The 16,021-nt window shown below is 39.2% G+C and overlaps 1 protein-coding gene across 1 annotated transcript in view; it reads left to right on the forward strand.

Moving 5' to 3' along the window:
• The window catches only part of polrmt (polymerase (RNA) mitochondrial (DNA directed)), a 58,039-nt gene that overhangs the window by 27,915 nt on the left and 14,103 nt on the right, over positions 1–16,021 (forward strand). The window contains 3 exon segments of the mRNA XM_042484064.1: positions 799–978; positions 2,086–2,172; positions 5,173–5,286. Coding sequence (XP_042339998.1) covers positions 799–978; positions 2,086–2,172; positions 5,173–5,286 — 381 coding nt within the window.

A 16,021-nucleotide genomic window follows, 5' to 3' on the forward strand; every position in this document is an offset into this window, starting at 1 on the left:
AGAGAAGCAGTATTGACAAGTTAGCTAACAGTTTCTGGTGGAAAAAGAGAAGTTAGGACAGCTTAATTACTACCTTAAAATGAAGAGTTTATTTACAAATTGGAAAGTTAGGATGTTCGTGTAATAAACTTTTCCTCTCTTATTAGGATAGAAACATTAACTTGGGAAATGTTGATCTGTAATGTCTTTGTTCCCCTAAATCAGGTCCTAATCCTAATTACCATGGGCCCAGTTGTTCATAAGTAACCTGATCAGATTTCAGCATCGCATGGGATCAAATCTTGTAAATAGGTTGTTCAAAAATTGTGTTGGTGAAGGCAGCAGTTGCTGACTGTTGTACATGCTTTTAGCCTATTTTATCTTTACGACCCTTATTGTATTCTTTTGTTTTTGTATTGATTTGTATGAATGTGTCTCGTTTGTTTTCTTTGCTTTATGCTGCCTCTTGGCCAGGTCGTCATTGTAAATGAGAATTGGTTCTCAATTGACTCACCTGGTAAAATAAAGGAAAAATAAATAAATAAATGAATAAATAAAAGAATAAAAACAGGATTCTAAAATTGGATTGGATCATGTAATCCAGTCTTGGTTTTGATTTGGATCAAATCTTTAGTATGTGTTGTTCAAAATGTTTTAGCACAAAAGTAAGATGCATTAGCTGATCATGAATAGAAAAACATGGGATAATTTTCATCCAGATTAAATATTTTAAACTGGGCTGTGTTTACCACACAGTTAAGATAGGAGCTGCAAGTAACAACTTTCTGTAATACAGCCATGTGTTTCCATGTGTTTCAGGTGGAGGAGTTCCGGGTGCAGGATGACAGGAGCGGTGTACAGATTGCTAAGGTCCTGAAGGGCTTCATAAACCGGAAGGTCGTCAAACAGACGGTGATGACTGTGGTGTACGGGGTCACACGCTACGGTGGACGCCTCCAGATAGAGAAAAGACTGAAGGAGATTGATGAGTTCCCCAAGGTACAGAAGTGGTGGTGGATTGGGGCTTCCCTCACACTGCACACTGTTTTATTTTTAGTGTTATATCAGCGTGGTATGACAGAGTGGCCTTTAGCACAGGATCTCCTCTATACGGGGCTCCTTCCTCTCAGGGTATACATTCTTACACACACACACTGAGCCCAGAGGGAGTGATAATGAAGTACAAGGCCCTCTCTATTGAGGTCTGTCCTCCTTAGGTATTATTCCTCCATTGTCTCCTGCATGTGCATGAAGGCATTTATCATACAGTTGACAGTAACTGCATATTCTTTCAACACATTTGATTGCACATTAAAAGGGATATCAGTAGCTTTGACTTTGATATTAAGAGTCCTGCCACATTGTCTCCAAATGAGCAGCAACAAAAGACACTTTTAAAGTCTCTTTTAGTCGACTTTATTTATCTTATTGCAGGGAAATAAGATATTGCAAGGTTGTATCAGGGAGGCCAAGAGTGTAATACAGCAATAGATATATTTGATATCCTGTACACAGTCATTATGCATCTATTTTTAGTTCAGAGCCACTGTTATTCGATTTAGTTGGACACAATTGACGGGCACACCCATTCTGTGAAATGACACCATGGCAGGAGAATGGAGGCATTTAATCTTCTTACAGCTCTGTGGTGCCTATTATCTGTCAAAGAGCTATATAGTTTCTTACAATAGTTTGAGTCAATCTCATCGTCTGTGTCGATGGGATCGGCATGATCCGGCTGTCAGTGTATCTGCCATCTCCGAGCTAGAGGATTGTGCTAAATGACTTCTGCATAATGTCCCTAATTGTTTAAACAGGGAATTAGGGGGAAGCATAATTGTGAGTGATTACAGGAGGATGGATGGAGGGGATGAGACAGCTCCAACTGTGGAGGAGATCATATCACTGTAGTATTTTGAGAAGTATAACACGCTTTCAGAGCGGCAGATTTTGTCACGCTATTTCCATTATATATTTAATCCCCAATAATAATTCAGCTGAAAAAAAACATATATTGTTTGTTTTAGTGAGGAAATGCTGTGAAGCAAAATAGTGTGTGATTGTGTGGAAAGAATACATAAACATAATCATGTCTTGTATTTCCAGGAACATGTATGGGATGCATCTCATTACCTGGTGCGCTTGGTGTTCAGTAGCTTAAAGGAGATGTTTACGGGGACCAGAGAGATCCAGGTGGGTCCATTACACATACATAAAGTCAAATACATACAATTTACTATCCAACAGGCTACCAGCAATGTAAACCTGCACTTGTCTTGTGTAAAGATGTTTTGTGTTACTACCAATTATATGGTATCAGCTTGTTTTTTGCTAAAATCTACATCCACACAAGCAATAAATGCTAACCCCTAGAGTATCACCCATTTCGGTAACTTCATTTTAAGTGTTTGTATTATCATTTACTGATAATTTCTTAAGAACTTTTCTAGAAAGGACTATGCAATCAAGTATTTTTTAACAACTTTTTATAGTTCCTTTTTTTTTGTTCTGTGGTCAACTAACACACTTACATTTAATTAACTACAAACAATTGCGAGAATCTTGAGTGCACAGCAGGTCAGCTAAACATGTAAAATTGTCAAATTTGTCTGCAGAAAATTGCACTTGCCGTCAGCATACTGTTAAACATTTAAACGCACTCAAACCCCAGTGGCACAGCAATCAGAAGCAATTTGGGGTTCAGTATCTTGCCTGAGGATTCTTTTACATGCAGGGGGTGGGACCGGGGATTGAATTGCTGATCTTCCAATTAGTCACCGACCCGCTCTTTCCCCGGAGCCACGGCCATCCAGTATACAGTATATCGTACGCTGAACACAGAGTTCAGCATATAAGCCTAGCCTGGTAAGACCATCTTGATCACGTTAGCTCCACATTCTGTTTCTCTCACTGTATCAGTCCTGACTCGCTCCCAACCCAAATGATTTCAGCGGGCAGGAGTTACTTGCTTTGACAGACAAACTCCTTCAGCCAATCCTGATGTTAACATTAGCATCTGCTCCTCTACTATAGAAATATGTTATTATTTAGACAGTAACAGTCAAAAAAAATACAATTTATTGATATTTACCCATTGTATGTAACGTGTACCTCATCCACAACACACCCACGAGGTCTTTTGTGATACAGTGGCATTGCCAGTATGGTGTTAAAAGATATATTCTAGCCAGGGTGCAATATGTGTGGACTGTGTTGAAATAATAGCTTTTTAAATGCTACATTGCTTATCAGCAACTTAAATTAATCATATGCTCTGATTACATTGGCTCACAGTTAACACACCAGTCATTATTGTAATAGAATAGAATAGAATAAAATAGAATGCCTTTATTGTCACTGTACATAGAAATATACAACAAAATTATGAGTGTTATGTCTGAACAGGCGAGCAAATAGAAACACCACCCACTGCTGGCTTGTGTGTGTCCTTTGGGGAATTTGTGGGGATGGCCCAGTCTGAGATGAAAAATCCCCTTCCCATCACACCTCAGTGCCGACCATATTTGTTTAACTCAACTTCTGTACTGTTTTCCCTGTAGTTAATACAAAATGACATTGTTTTTTTCCAGGGAAAAGACCTGTAAAAGAAAACGTTACCCCAGCTTCCGACTGTTGACCTACTACTCCATATAGAATGATATTTTATTTTTATTAATGACTTGTTTACTTCACTATTACCCTGACAACGGCTCCCATTCATCACATAGATTCCATTTATAGATTAAGGACGTGCACCTGCTGGGGGATTGTATATTATCTCCACAGGCAGAGAGGAGTCTGCCGAGCAAATAGAAACACCACCCACTGCTGGCTTGTGTGTGTCCTTTGGGGAATTTGTGGGGATGGCCCAGTCTGAGATGAAAAATCCCCTTCCCATCATACCTCAGTGCCGACCTGAAGCGCGGGCGCGTGCGTGTGTGTGCTGCTTTTAAATAGGTCACATCCTCTAGTGTTTTCTCAGCGGTGAGTTGAAATACGAGTGAGGGCGAGGTAGCTGATCAATTCCCAGTTCTGTCATCCCTGACCTCCTCTATGGTTTCTGTATATTTCACATTTATTCTTTCAACACTACTATTCATTCTCTTCAAACTGTGCTTCCACTGTCTGCTCACTCTCCCACTGCCTTTTATCAATCTATTGATTGATCGGTCTATTACTCCAGCTACCTCACGAGCGAATCTCTCACTCCGATTTCTTTGCTTTCGTGCTGTCTTCATTTCATTGTGCCAGGGATTATAAGGAGGCAGGTGATGATGAATGGAGGCAGCTTTGAGCCAGACTGCTACCTCGAGTTGTTAGGACATATATATCTTTCTTACAGCTCTCTGTGTGAGGACACACTTATGGGACTGTAATAGGGCTTCTATTCATGGACAAAAACTGTGCCAGACACTTATGCAAACATCAGTGTAATTTTTAGAGACAAGCAACAGCTCCTCACCTGTTCTTCTGCAAGTTTGCAATGGTTATTTGCTGCTCCAGGAAGTAGAACAGAAGAACTTAATGCATTAAGGATGAACGATAATATCAGCACGTCATTGGTATCAGCAGATATTGACTGTAAAGTGAAATATTGGAATCAGCAAACGTGCTGTTTTCTGTCAATATTACAAACCAATATTTGTTTTTTAACTGACAACATGAACATATTCAAAACATCAATCCTAATTTAAAGGTTTTCTTATTTTTTTCACAATGAATGAGTATTGCATAAATTGAAAAGCGTGTTTTATGTCTCCATCTGCTGGCGGGCCATCACGATAAGAGTATGCATAACATGATGTTAATTCCACTACAGAAGAAACTTCATGATCACTGAAATTAGGTGGTGAGAAAAGTGGATATATCAATATCTGTAGCGGTAAATGGCTAAATGAATTGTTTTTATATCATATCGGATGTCGGTAGAAAATGCCAAATCCTGCATCCCTAGTTCCTGTTTTCTGTTTGTTGTTCCAAATGCACCACATCGTCTTTTTATTTGTAGCCTGATTTATTAAATCGACCATCCAGCCATCCATACTGACTGATTTAAACATGATTGCTCTCAAACACAACAAATAGGCAGACTCACACTCTTAAATTGGTGAAGGGCTTTGGATATTTTCTGAGTATGCTCTTCAATCCAGAGTGTGCCCTCAATTTACCTCTGCTGGCATCCATGTGTTGCAGGATTGGCTGACAGAGAGCGCCAGGCTCATCTCCAAGTCTGGCCACACTGTGGAGTGGGTGACACCCCTGGGTTTACCCATAATTCAACCCTACCACTGCATACGCCACCAAGTGGTAAGTTTGATACTGGGGAACATGTGGGGGTTCTCTGCAAGTCTCTCTAACCAAAGTTGTAATAATTTGTATTCAGTACAAACATATGTGCTATTCCCGTAGCTACTTACTATCAGTTATCTTGATGCTTAGTGCCACACCCACTCATTGCACCATAGTTTCATACAGCGTATGATAGACAGTTTAGCCAATTACAGGCCTGTCTTCATTCTCTCTATTTTCAGACCTTTCTGAAGTTCTCTGCTTGTATCTTCACCTGCTTGTCTTACTCCATCTCTCTGCTCTTTCTCACCTTTCACAACACTCTCAATACTTCCACAAATGACCTTTTCATAGCACACACTGTATACACTATTTTGACTCGCATACAGTACTCATTTAGCTTTCTGTTGAATTACAAACAGGTGACACGTTCAAGGGTAAACCTGAATACATGAGAGGAGAAACATGACAAATGCAGATGCTTACACAGGTGCAATGCATGGTATAGTTAAGCAGTTAACATCCGATGTTGCTCTGTGGCATTTATAAAAATGTCAAGCATGCCCACATGATTCTGATTTAGTATCAAGACGGTAAGAAAAAAATATCTAAGTGACTCTGAAAGACAATACTGCTCAATTGGCTAGTGTTTCAATAGGAAAATGACTAAAGTGGTATCTACCTGTAGTTCTATGGGAAAGACAGCTGTAAATAGGGTCAAAAATTGTGGTCAACAGCACACATTTGATGACTGATGCTCGTGCATTAGTGCGATATGTAGGGAAAGACGAGATGAACTATCCGAGGTGACTGAGAATGTCAAAGCAGGAAGTGATCAGACTGTTAGTAAAACCAGTCAGTCGCCAATTACATAGAGAGCAATATTATAGTGGGGTTGCTGTGCACAAACCTCTCATTAGAAAGATGAATGCACATTGGAGATGTCAGTGGTATAAAAACAAAGGACACTGGTCTACAGAGATGTGGAAAAAAGTGATATGACTCATCTCTCACCATATTTTCCACAACTGGGCACGTGGATGTTTGCCGTGCGCCAAGAGAACAATACAGGTCTTAATTCTTGACCCTACAGTGGCGGGATGCTATGGCTTTGTTACGCTGTGGGTGACATATTGCAGGCATGGTTTGGGAAAAGACATTGAAAAATCAATAAAAAGATACTCTGATTACTCACCTTTATCCTATGATGAATCTAATAATGGGTGTAAAAGAACAAACAAATCTTTTTGAAGTACTCTTTTTGCATTAAAGCTATTTTTCTCTATTCATGTAAACTTATACATGACTGGTAATAGTTTGAAAAGTTTTGTGCAGCAGGCACCAATAATTGTTGAACCTGCATGTACTATAACATAACATAGAGTGTCACGGAAGTACCGACACCACTTTCTACAGAAGGTGTAAAAATTCAAATTGAATGGTTCAATACATTTTCAGGTATCAACTTGAAGGAACCAAGTCTGTTAAAAGAATCAGTCCACACATCACTAGATAAAATCTTCCCTCCTGACAGAATTGGTCTCTCCCAAGATGACAGTGCCCTCATCCATAGGGCACGAGGCTTCAGTCAAAGGTTTGATGAGTATAAAAGTTATATGAATTATATGCCATAGCCTTCACAGTCACCAGATCTCAAACCAATTGTTTAATTTCCACTCATTATATTTCATTGCATTTTGAAGGAATTTCTAATGAAGCTGATAATAAATCACTGTGGCCAGGTAGCTGTGAGGCAGTTGGTTGATTTTATGTCAGAGCTATACTGTCGGCTAACACACATATGAATCCAACAAGTATTTACACACAAATATAATAACACTCAGAACAGCAGGTCTCCTAATAGTTGTCATCTTTTAACAAGCTATAAATCTTGTTAAAATTCAGCGTTATTATCCACTGAGAGCCAGCTGTCGTCCTCTCACAGCCTGCCCACAAATGTAGCTTTACTTATTTTGGTCTGGCAAAGCTCAATAAGCGGTTGCTTGAATTAAGGGCACTGCCAGTGTGCATAGGCCAAAACTACTTTTCATTTATCAGACTTTTTTCAACCGATAGATAATTGACAAGTGCTTTTCTCAGCAAAAACGTGAACATTACTGGATGCACTCGACACTCGCTGGGCTGTCCAGGCTCTCTAAAAGGACTTTCGATTTCTATCTGGGAGAAAAAAGATGACTCTTGCGGTTGTAGCTCTGTGATGGCAACCCATCAAGACTTTTCCAGACTAATATCTCAAAGCAAAAAGTGAGTTTGTGATATATACAGTAGTCTGGCTTTGGGTTTAGTTTGGGTTAAATCACTTTGTGTTGGCCTAAAACTATTTTTAGATAAAACCCAAATTATTCATGCCTTACTTTTGTGTTTGCTCTTTTAATTTAGCCTCTGCAACTTCCTAAAATAATTATTGTGTCAGTCTTCTTTTATGCAGGACACCTAAACAACCATGAAGGTTTAAAGAACGGCTCATATAAACCCCTGTGCTGTTGTGGTCACCACATCAGTTCAGATCCAAAAGTCACAACATAACTCAAACGAGCTAAACCATCAAGTCCATGGTAGACCAACAACTCCCCAATGCTTTGGGGTAAAATTGTTGTTTCTGTAAATAGAGTCTGATGTCTGTGAAGAGGGTGATATAGCAGCTTCAGTTTCTCATTGGAAAGGGGCGTCTGGTGGCAAGATAAATCTGTAAAAAATAATCTAAATAGAGAATACACTTAACTGATATTTATTCTTTTAAGTGCGCCTTTTTTTAGGTGGCTAAAATAAGTGTTGCTGCTTCCCCTGTTCACATCCACCAGATTGCTTTGGTAAAATTAGGAAATTTACTTTGCAAAACACAAGTCATTACTGGTCCATCACTGCCACTGATTGGTTTGTTTGTGTTATTGTGTTACTTTTGAAACCAAACTAACATTTATCCATATTAGGGGTGGACTCTTTGACCCTAAAATAATACGTATTACAATACTTTGGGGTATTTTGCGGTAATGATATCCTTGATTATATGACAAAATACTGTATAATATAAAAAGTTTTTGATATTACTAAATTAAAAAACATACAGTTGTGACAAAACAAAAAAGTGTTAAAGTCTTACATGTCAACATAAATGCAACAGTTTGCCATCAAATATTCAGAAAATAATTTAAAAAAAAAAAAAGATCTCTCATTTTTGGGTTTGTAAACATTAACAGAAACTCAGAGTGAGATTTAGATTCTATAGAGAATATTAATAGTCCAACAAAAAAAAAGTCAACCAAAAAACTGTCACCCAACCGCTAATTATCAGACACCACTGAATCCACACCACGGCAGTAGCTCCCCTTTTTTTAACTTAAGTCCTCCACCACAGAGCCGTTAATAATTTCACTTCCAGCCAAGCTTGTTTTTGCCGTGCGTAACATTATGGCGTCATCAGGTCAACAAATTGGAATATTGCCATTATTACGATATGAATCTTTTTTTTTTATCATTTTAAAAATATCGGTGGTATTATTGTGAACTATATGAAAGACACAGTCCTGGTCTACAGCAGAACATTACTCAGCTTCTGTCCTTTCAAAACTGGGAGCATGCTGACTACTTTCGGTAATGCACTGACTGAGGATCTATAAATGTGTTTACAGAGAGGACCCACCCTTTAAGTACTGCATGCTTTGCAGATGGAATGTCCCAGCTGGGCCTCCAAGTCTTGATAGGTTTGGTGCAGGAGTGCAGCACTGATGGTGTAATGTGATTGCCGTGAGTGGCCGAACTTTAATGGAGCTCAACAACATCACTTGAGTTGTTCATCGCTATGGAGATCCCGTCAGTAGCACGTCTAAAAGATAACATGTCTTTATGCTGGTACAAAGATAACATGCTGTTGTGTGTGTACATGGAAAGAAGTAGCCTGCATATGTTTATGTTCGTGTGATTATATAAAATCCATTCTAACTTCTAATATGTTTAAGCTCTTTAACTAAGTGAAAGTAGAAGACGGACATATAGCCAGTATAGCTGTATGCCAAGCACAGGCAGCAGGTAGCTCATAGGCTGAAACAGCATGCCACCTGCTCTTTCGGTATGACATCAAGCAGAAGGTTGGCTTAGAGGGGGAGTGCCACCTCATAAGAAAGTGCAGGAGAGCGAGGGTGACAGATGGTGGGTCCCCTGAGGGTGCATCTCTCCCTGTTGACGTAGTAGGGTGAGTTCCCTTGATTCAATCTCCTTCTTTTAATGTCCAGCAGAGACATGAAGCTGATTAGCCCGTGCTTGTTTTTTCACGGCTAATAGATGAATAAATGAATCAAACAAAGATTTAATGGATGAATGGGGTTTTAGTTTACATTTCACAAATAACTTTTTTTCATCCCCCGCAATAATTCTCTAATCCAGTTGCATCATTGGACAACAAAAATGAAACTTGCAGAAAGGTCACCTTTTCCCTACGTGGCTGGATTAAATTCAATCTCCCAGTCCCCTCTCCGCCTCTTAAATCCAAGGCTGAGGGGTCATTAGTAATTAGACTATAGATAGAACGAGCAGATGAAGTGTGATTCACAAAAAGAAAACCAGTAAGTGCTAGAGAGACAGTAGCTATCACATAATCAGAAAGAAGTGAGTCTGCATATTTGTGCATCTTTGCATTTTTGTTTGTTGTTTTTTTGCCATCATGTATACAGAGATGAGTACACATGCCAAGCTTTGCAGTTGAGTATTTTCCATGGCTGATGGGAGGTGCGGAAATTAGAGTAGGATGGAGTCACTGAATGGAGCATGAACATACATCAGGGAGGCTGCTTAACAGGATTGGGAGATACTAATCGGATCAGAGGTCACTCTGGCTCAGATTCCTTGTTTATTTTTTCATTCTCCCCACCCAGGCAAGGTTACAGTGAAATCTCAATCTCAGGGGATGGTGACACAAGGCAGTCATCAATTGGATTGGCTGGATTTGAGTGGATTTGCGAGTTTATAGTGTGACTAAAAGCTGAGTGATCTAATGTCCTCTATATGGAAAGATTCAGTCAGGTTTTGATTTTGGTGGTAATTGGTCCAGTGTTAACATTACTAAATGGTTTAGTATAATATGGACTAAGCCTTATACCTATAAAAAAGCCATTTAACTAATCATGGATGGATTATGACACTTTACAGGCCATTTGTGGTCTTGCATCTCTTTGTTGTCGCTTTGCATCTCTATTTAGCTGTTTTTTGTCTCTGTGTTTGTGTTACATCTTTTTGAAGTTGTTCTATATCTCTTAATGTAGAAGATTGATGATTGATGATTTTTTTCTCTGGTTGTGTTGTGTCTCTAGTTGTTCAACATCTTTTTGTTGATGTTTTGTGTCTCTGTGATCATTTTCTGTGTCTTTGTGGTCGTTTTGCATCTCTTTGGGGTTATTTGACATACCTTTGTTGTTGTTTTGTGACTCTTAGTGGTTATTTTGCAACTCTTTGTTGTTGTTTTGTGCATCTTTTTGGTCATCTTGCATCTCTTTGTGGTTGCTTTGTATATTTTTGTAGTTGTTTCCATCTGTTTGTTGATGTTTTGTCTCTCTTGTTCTAAAACTCTTTGTTGTTGTTTTGTGTGTCTTTGTGGTCATTTTGTGTCTTTTTGTAGTCAGTCTACGTCTCTTTGTTGGTGTTTTGTCTCTCTAGTTGTTCTACAACTCTTTGTTGTTTTGTGTCTCTTTGTGGTCTTTTAGCATCTTGTTGTAGTTGTTCTAAATCTTTGTTGTTTCAAGTCTCTTTCCGATCATTTTGTGCCTCTTTGTGATTGTTTTGCATCTTGTTGTAGTTCTGCATCTCTTTGTTCTTGCCTTGTGTCCCTGGTAATTTGTCATCTTTGTGGCCATTTACATCTCTTTGTAGTTGTTCTACATCTTGTTGTTTTGTGTTTCTGTGGTCATTTTGCAACTCATTGTAGTTTTTCTCCACCCTTTTGCTATTTTGTGTCTTTTTGTTGTGGTTTTGTATCTCATTATGGTCACGTGATCAGTTTGAGTCTCGTTGTAGTTGTTATGTGTCTCTTTGTAGTTCTGTAAATCTCTAGGGTCACTTTGTGTCTCTTGTGGTTAGTATGAGTCGGCTTTTGACTATTTTGCGTCTCTTTGCTTAACAGATGATATACTGTGTCCCTCTGGCTTACTTTCCCTTTGTGTAGCAGCAGGATTACCGCAGACTTGGAGACATTCTGTGGGTCTGTACAAACCGAGTGAGCCGACTTTTCTAATTCCGGGGAAATACGTTTCTCTAAATGTCGGCGTGATGCCCTCCATGCCTCCTTCTGCCTTGGAACAGAAGCGAGCCGTTCCCAGGGGTAACATGGTGTTTCGTTGATCTTGCAGAATCTTGTGGCATTTTGGGGTGAAATAATGAATGCAGTCTGAGTTTCAAGGACACCCCCGAGTTGAGGAAAAAGAAAGTTTGGTAGAACGAAGGTCTTGAAAAGGTCAGTGTAAGTGTGGCAAGACTCAGGGGTGTTGACAATGAGTCTGCAGCAGCTGTCATCATGGGGAGACGGCAAGGGACAGGACCTGGTGACCCGGAACAGCAGAGAATGAAGGTGTAGCACAGAACTGCCTCCACTCTAATTGAAGAGACGTGTGTTATTAACAACTATGTGATGAATGGGGATTCCCCTCTTGGCAGCTTGGCTTATATGTGGTTAGTGATGGCTGTTGTATCATGACCATCTGTGCTGTAACTCTCATGTGATTTTAGACTACAGGAGCCTATTCCCCACAGACACATAGCAGGGTGAATCAAGGTCTCATTCATCACAGCCTCAGGGTTGGAGTCAGGTCTTGTACACAAATCATGCACGTATGCATTATAATGAACAGGGATCCAGTGTAGAGTGGTGACCTCATTTAGAGTTTGGCAGTCCATTACTCACAGCAAAGGTAACCTCCATCTCTTTCACCCTCGCACCTTTATGCGTCATGGTTTCTACTTTTCCTCTGTCTAATGTGAATGTGTCCGTTAACACACAATGACGGCATGTAGAGAGGAAGATGATGGACAGATCACCCCCACAAGTCCTCCTACAGCAATGATGGATGAGATAGCAGCCATGGCAGAAACTAATAGGGGTTTTACCGCATGACACTTCTTTTTTTAAAAACCAATTTTTGATAATTGTGTGATTCTGTCATTCATCACACTGCGACCTTCAAGCAATCGACTGGAATCACAGAAGCCAGGCTTCACAGGCTCCTGGAAGCTTTAATGTACTTTCACCCATGTGAACACCTGTCACTTTAATCCCTTTACATACATGCCTTTTTAATGCATGCTAATAATTTCAGTATTTGATTTTTATGACATTTTTTTTTCTACCCTGAGAAGTAGATGATGTAGAACAGTGTTTCTCAAATGAGCTGAAGGTACCACACAGATACTTTGGAGTGCTATGTGGTCAAAGCAAGTCAATTTTATTTATAGCGCCTCCCTCCAGGGCATATGTGAGATTTTTTAAATAAACATTAAAAAATGTCATGCACAATTCCTAATATAATTATACCATAGTGAGTTCTATAAAAATGCCAAATTAAATTCAATAAAACCACATTTTACACTTAATATGACTATTTTCAATGCAATCTTTAACTGCTTTTAACTGTCAATTGCTGCATCAACACAATTACATCCATTTTGTTCACTGCGACTTACTACCGAAAATGTTTTGCACTGGCCAGGGGGGTACTTGGCAAAAAAAAAATTTCAGTGGGAAAAAAACATTTACTCGTGTAACATGTAACATCACCTCACTGAACTTGAGAAAACTAGATTTTTTATGCAGTCATTTTTATACAAATGTAATTTTTATCTGTCTGTTGTTTGGTCCACCACTTTGGTTCAGACTGAAATCTCTCAACAGCTGTTGAAGGTGAAAATTGCCCCCCTTTCAGAAATTCATGATCCCCAGAAGATGAAACATAGAGATCCCTGATTTCTCCTTTAGCACCATCATCAGATTGACATTTTTGGTTATTTGGAAAATATCTCAACAACTATTGAGTAGATTTCCATGACATTTGGTTTGGATATTAATGTTTCTGAGAGGATGAATCCTGCAGACTTTGATTATCCCCTGACTTTTCCACTAGAATTGCCAGCTGGTCAAAGTTTCCACTTTTGCAAAATATCTCGAGATGTACCTGATGGAATAGCACAAATTTTGGACAGACATTCACCATTTCCAGGCAGTATATCCTTATGCCTTTGGTGAGCCACCATGAGGTTGGCATTAGTGTTTTTGAAATGACTTCAAAACTATTGCATGTATTTTTATGCAATTAGGTTCAGACATGCATGCCCATCTAAAGGTGAATAATAATTATCTAGTTATTCCATAACTTTTCATCCAGTGTCATCAAGTCATATTTCTCAGTTGCCTAATAATTTATAGACTCTTTGTATTGTTGACTTTGTGGAGACAGAATTTGAATGACGGACTGAAGTGGTGGGATTATATAGAAAGACATCCTGGAGCTTGGTACAACTATTACAACATCTAGCAGCACCCAAGACAAGTTAACTGGTATATGGAAACATTCATTCACTGCTGTAAGTATTTAAATCATCACTCTTACATTCATTTTGATCGCCCTTATTTCCACCCCGGTGTTTTTGTTAGTGCTGATTAAAATCCGTAAACAGAATTATTGGCATAGCAGATTTTAATTCTCTCTCCGGGGTGCATTTTTCCTTGTTAGATGTGTGAAAACACCTCCACATCAGGGCCCAAAAATATTGCACACCTTCTAAAACCTTTACAGCACTCAAGAGAGCATCCCTCTAAAATGTCTAGTTTCCAGCTTCTCAGGAGGTCATTACAGACTCGGATGAGCACAAAGCAGAACAGGGAATAGCTGAAATTGCACAGGGATGTGCACTTCAAAGGGCTTGTGTGTCCTCAGAGTTCACCCTGCAGAGAAGCAAGCAAGAGCAAATAAATGAGTTGTACATTAGCACCAAACACAGGTTTGTTAAAGGCTCCTAAGGGTGTCAAATGGTCATGCAGTGGTCTCCTGTGCTCCTGTTCGGAGGAGCCGTTTGTATTACAGACAATAAAAGAGTGAAATTTAAAAAGGAAATGTCAGAATTTACAGTTTTTCAATGGTAGTAAAAATAGATCAATAACTAATAAAAATGGATCTATCAATTTTCGTCACACTTATCCTACCCCACACACACACATCATATTGAAAGGCTCAGCTCTAACTTTGCCTGTTTGTTACACAATTCCATGTATTTTACGTAAAAACAAGGAAATAAATGCACATTAGTCCTCATGTGAGCCTGTTCACAATTTGAACAAAAAACCCACACATTTTCTTTTCATTTACATTCTTAAAGGTAAATATCACTCTGATCAATAACAAACACTAATGATGTCTAATGACTTTTCACAAAAACAGCACTTTATTTTTTTTATAGCACTGTGTTTTCAGTGCGCAAGCATCGCAAAATGTTCCATCAGTGAAAAAACAAAATGTATTCAGGCAGAGACAAAGAGACACTCAGATACATTAGTGAATGCAAGGTAAACACACTAATGCTCACATTCATGAGCAGTTGGCTGCCTGTTGCCGCTCATATCTCGGTCCTGATAGTGGCCTGCCGTTCCCACCGAGGCATCGTTCCAAGGGTCAGTGAAAGACTGCCCTGCCACAGATGCCTTGGCACGGCTGATTGGATGGACCCTCAAGGCTCGGGGGATTAGAGTGCTAAGTCTTCTCTCCACAAGGACCTAAAGGCTTTGGTGTTGGTCTTAGAGTGTGTAAAAAAAATGATGGAGTGAAGAAAACAGCAAAAAGAAAAGGTGGATATAGCCTGATGCCTTCTCAGCTTGCACAGACTGGCAAATATTGTGCAGTGCTTAATTTATCCATACTTGACTAATAATTGGTCATTTGGGTTGTGTTGATAAAAGTACAATAGTAGTGCTTAACTTTAATTAACCTGTACTTTTACTTAAGTGTAGTTTTGTAACACACTCTTCAGGTTCAGCAATATCTTAAATGTGTTGTTGTCATGGGGACGCCAATACCTGGACGTTTCCTGTTCTTGATTTCCCCTCTTTCTTTATCTTTTCCACTCTCTGCCTCTCGTTTCTGTGTTTCCTATATATAGTGAAAGTGCATCGCCACAAACTGACTCTACTTCCTGCCCTGTTCTTGTATGGGTGCATAGGTGTGTGTATTTGCATAGAAGTACCTTGTTCGATGTGTCCAGTATTTGCGAGTGAAGTGAAAACATGTGATACTCTAAATCAGTGGTTCCCAACTGTTGGCTCGCAGTCTGGAAGTGGGTTGTGTGGATCGCAATCGACTCGCTAACATGTCAAGTTTGTAAAGAATACACATACATACATAATTTTAAAGTACAGTTTCTGGCATAAACAAATTCTTGCAATATGTTTTGGTTCTTTGGTTTCTAACCCGACATGTTGTTTACATTTTGTGAAAGAAAATCTTGGAATATGTGTTACTTTAATAAATATAATAAAATAAAATATAATGTGTGGACCTTGAACTAATAAGTAAGGAGAAATCTGGACCCTGTGACTGGATCAGTTGGAAACCATTAATTAACTAATTAAGCAGGTCGCCAAATTTGGTTCACAACAGAGTCCTCATCTAAGTGTGACTGAGGCTCATACATGTATGGCTGAATTTTTCCGTAGTTTCCTCTGATGCTAACTCTTTTACCGGTCAGTGTTGTGTGAGCACCACTA

This window comes from Plectropomus leopardus, chromosome 3, assembly GCF_008729295.1.
Source record: "Plectropomus leopardus isolate mb chromosome 3, YSFRI_Pleo_2.0, whole genome shotgun sequence".
Lineage (NCBI taxonomy): Eukaryota > Metazoa > Chordata > Actinopteri > Perciformes > Serranidae > Plectropomus > Plectropomus leopardus.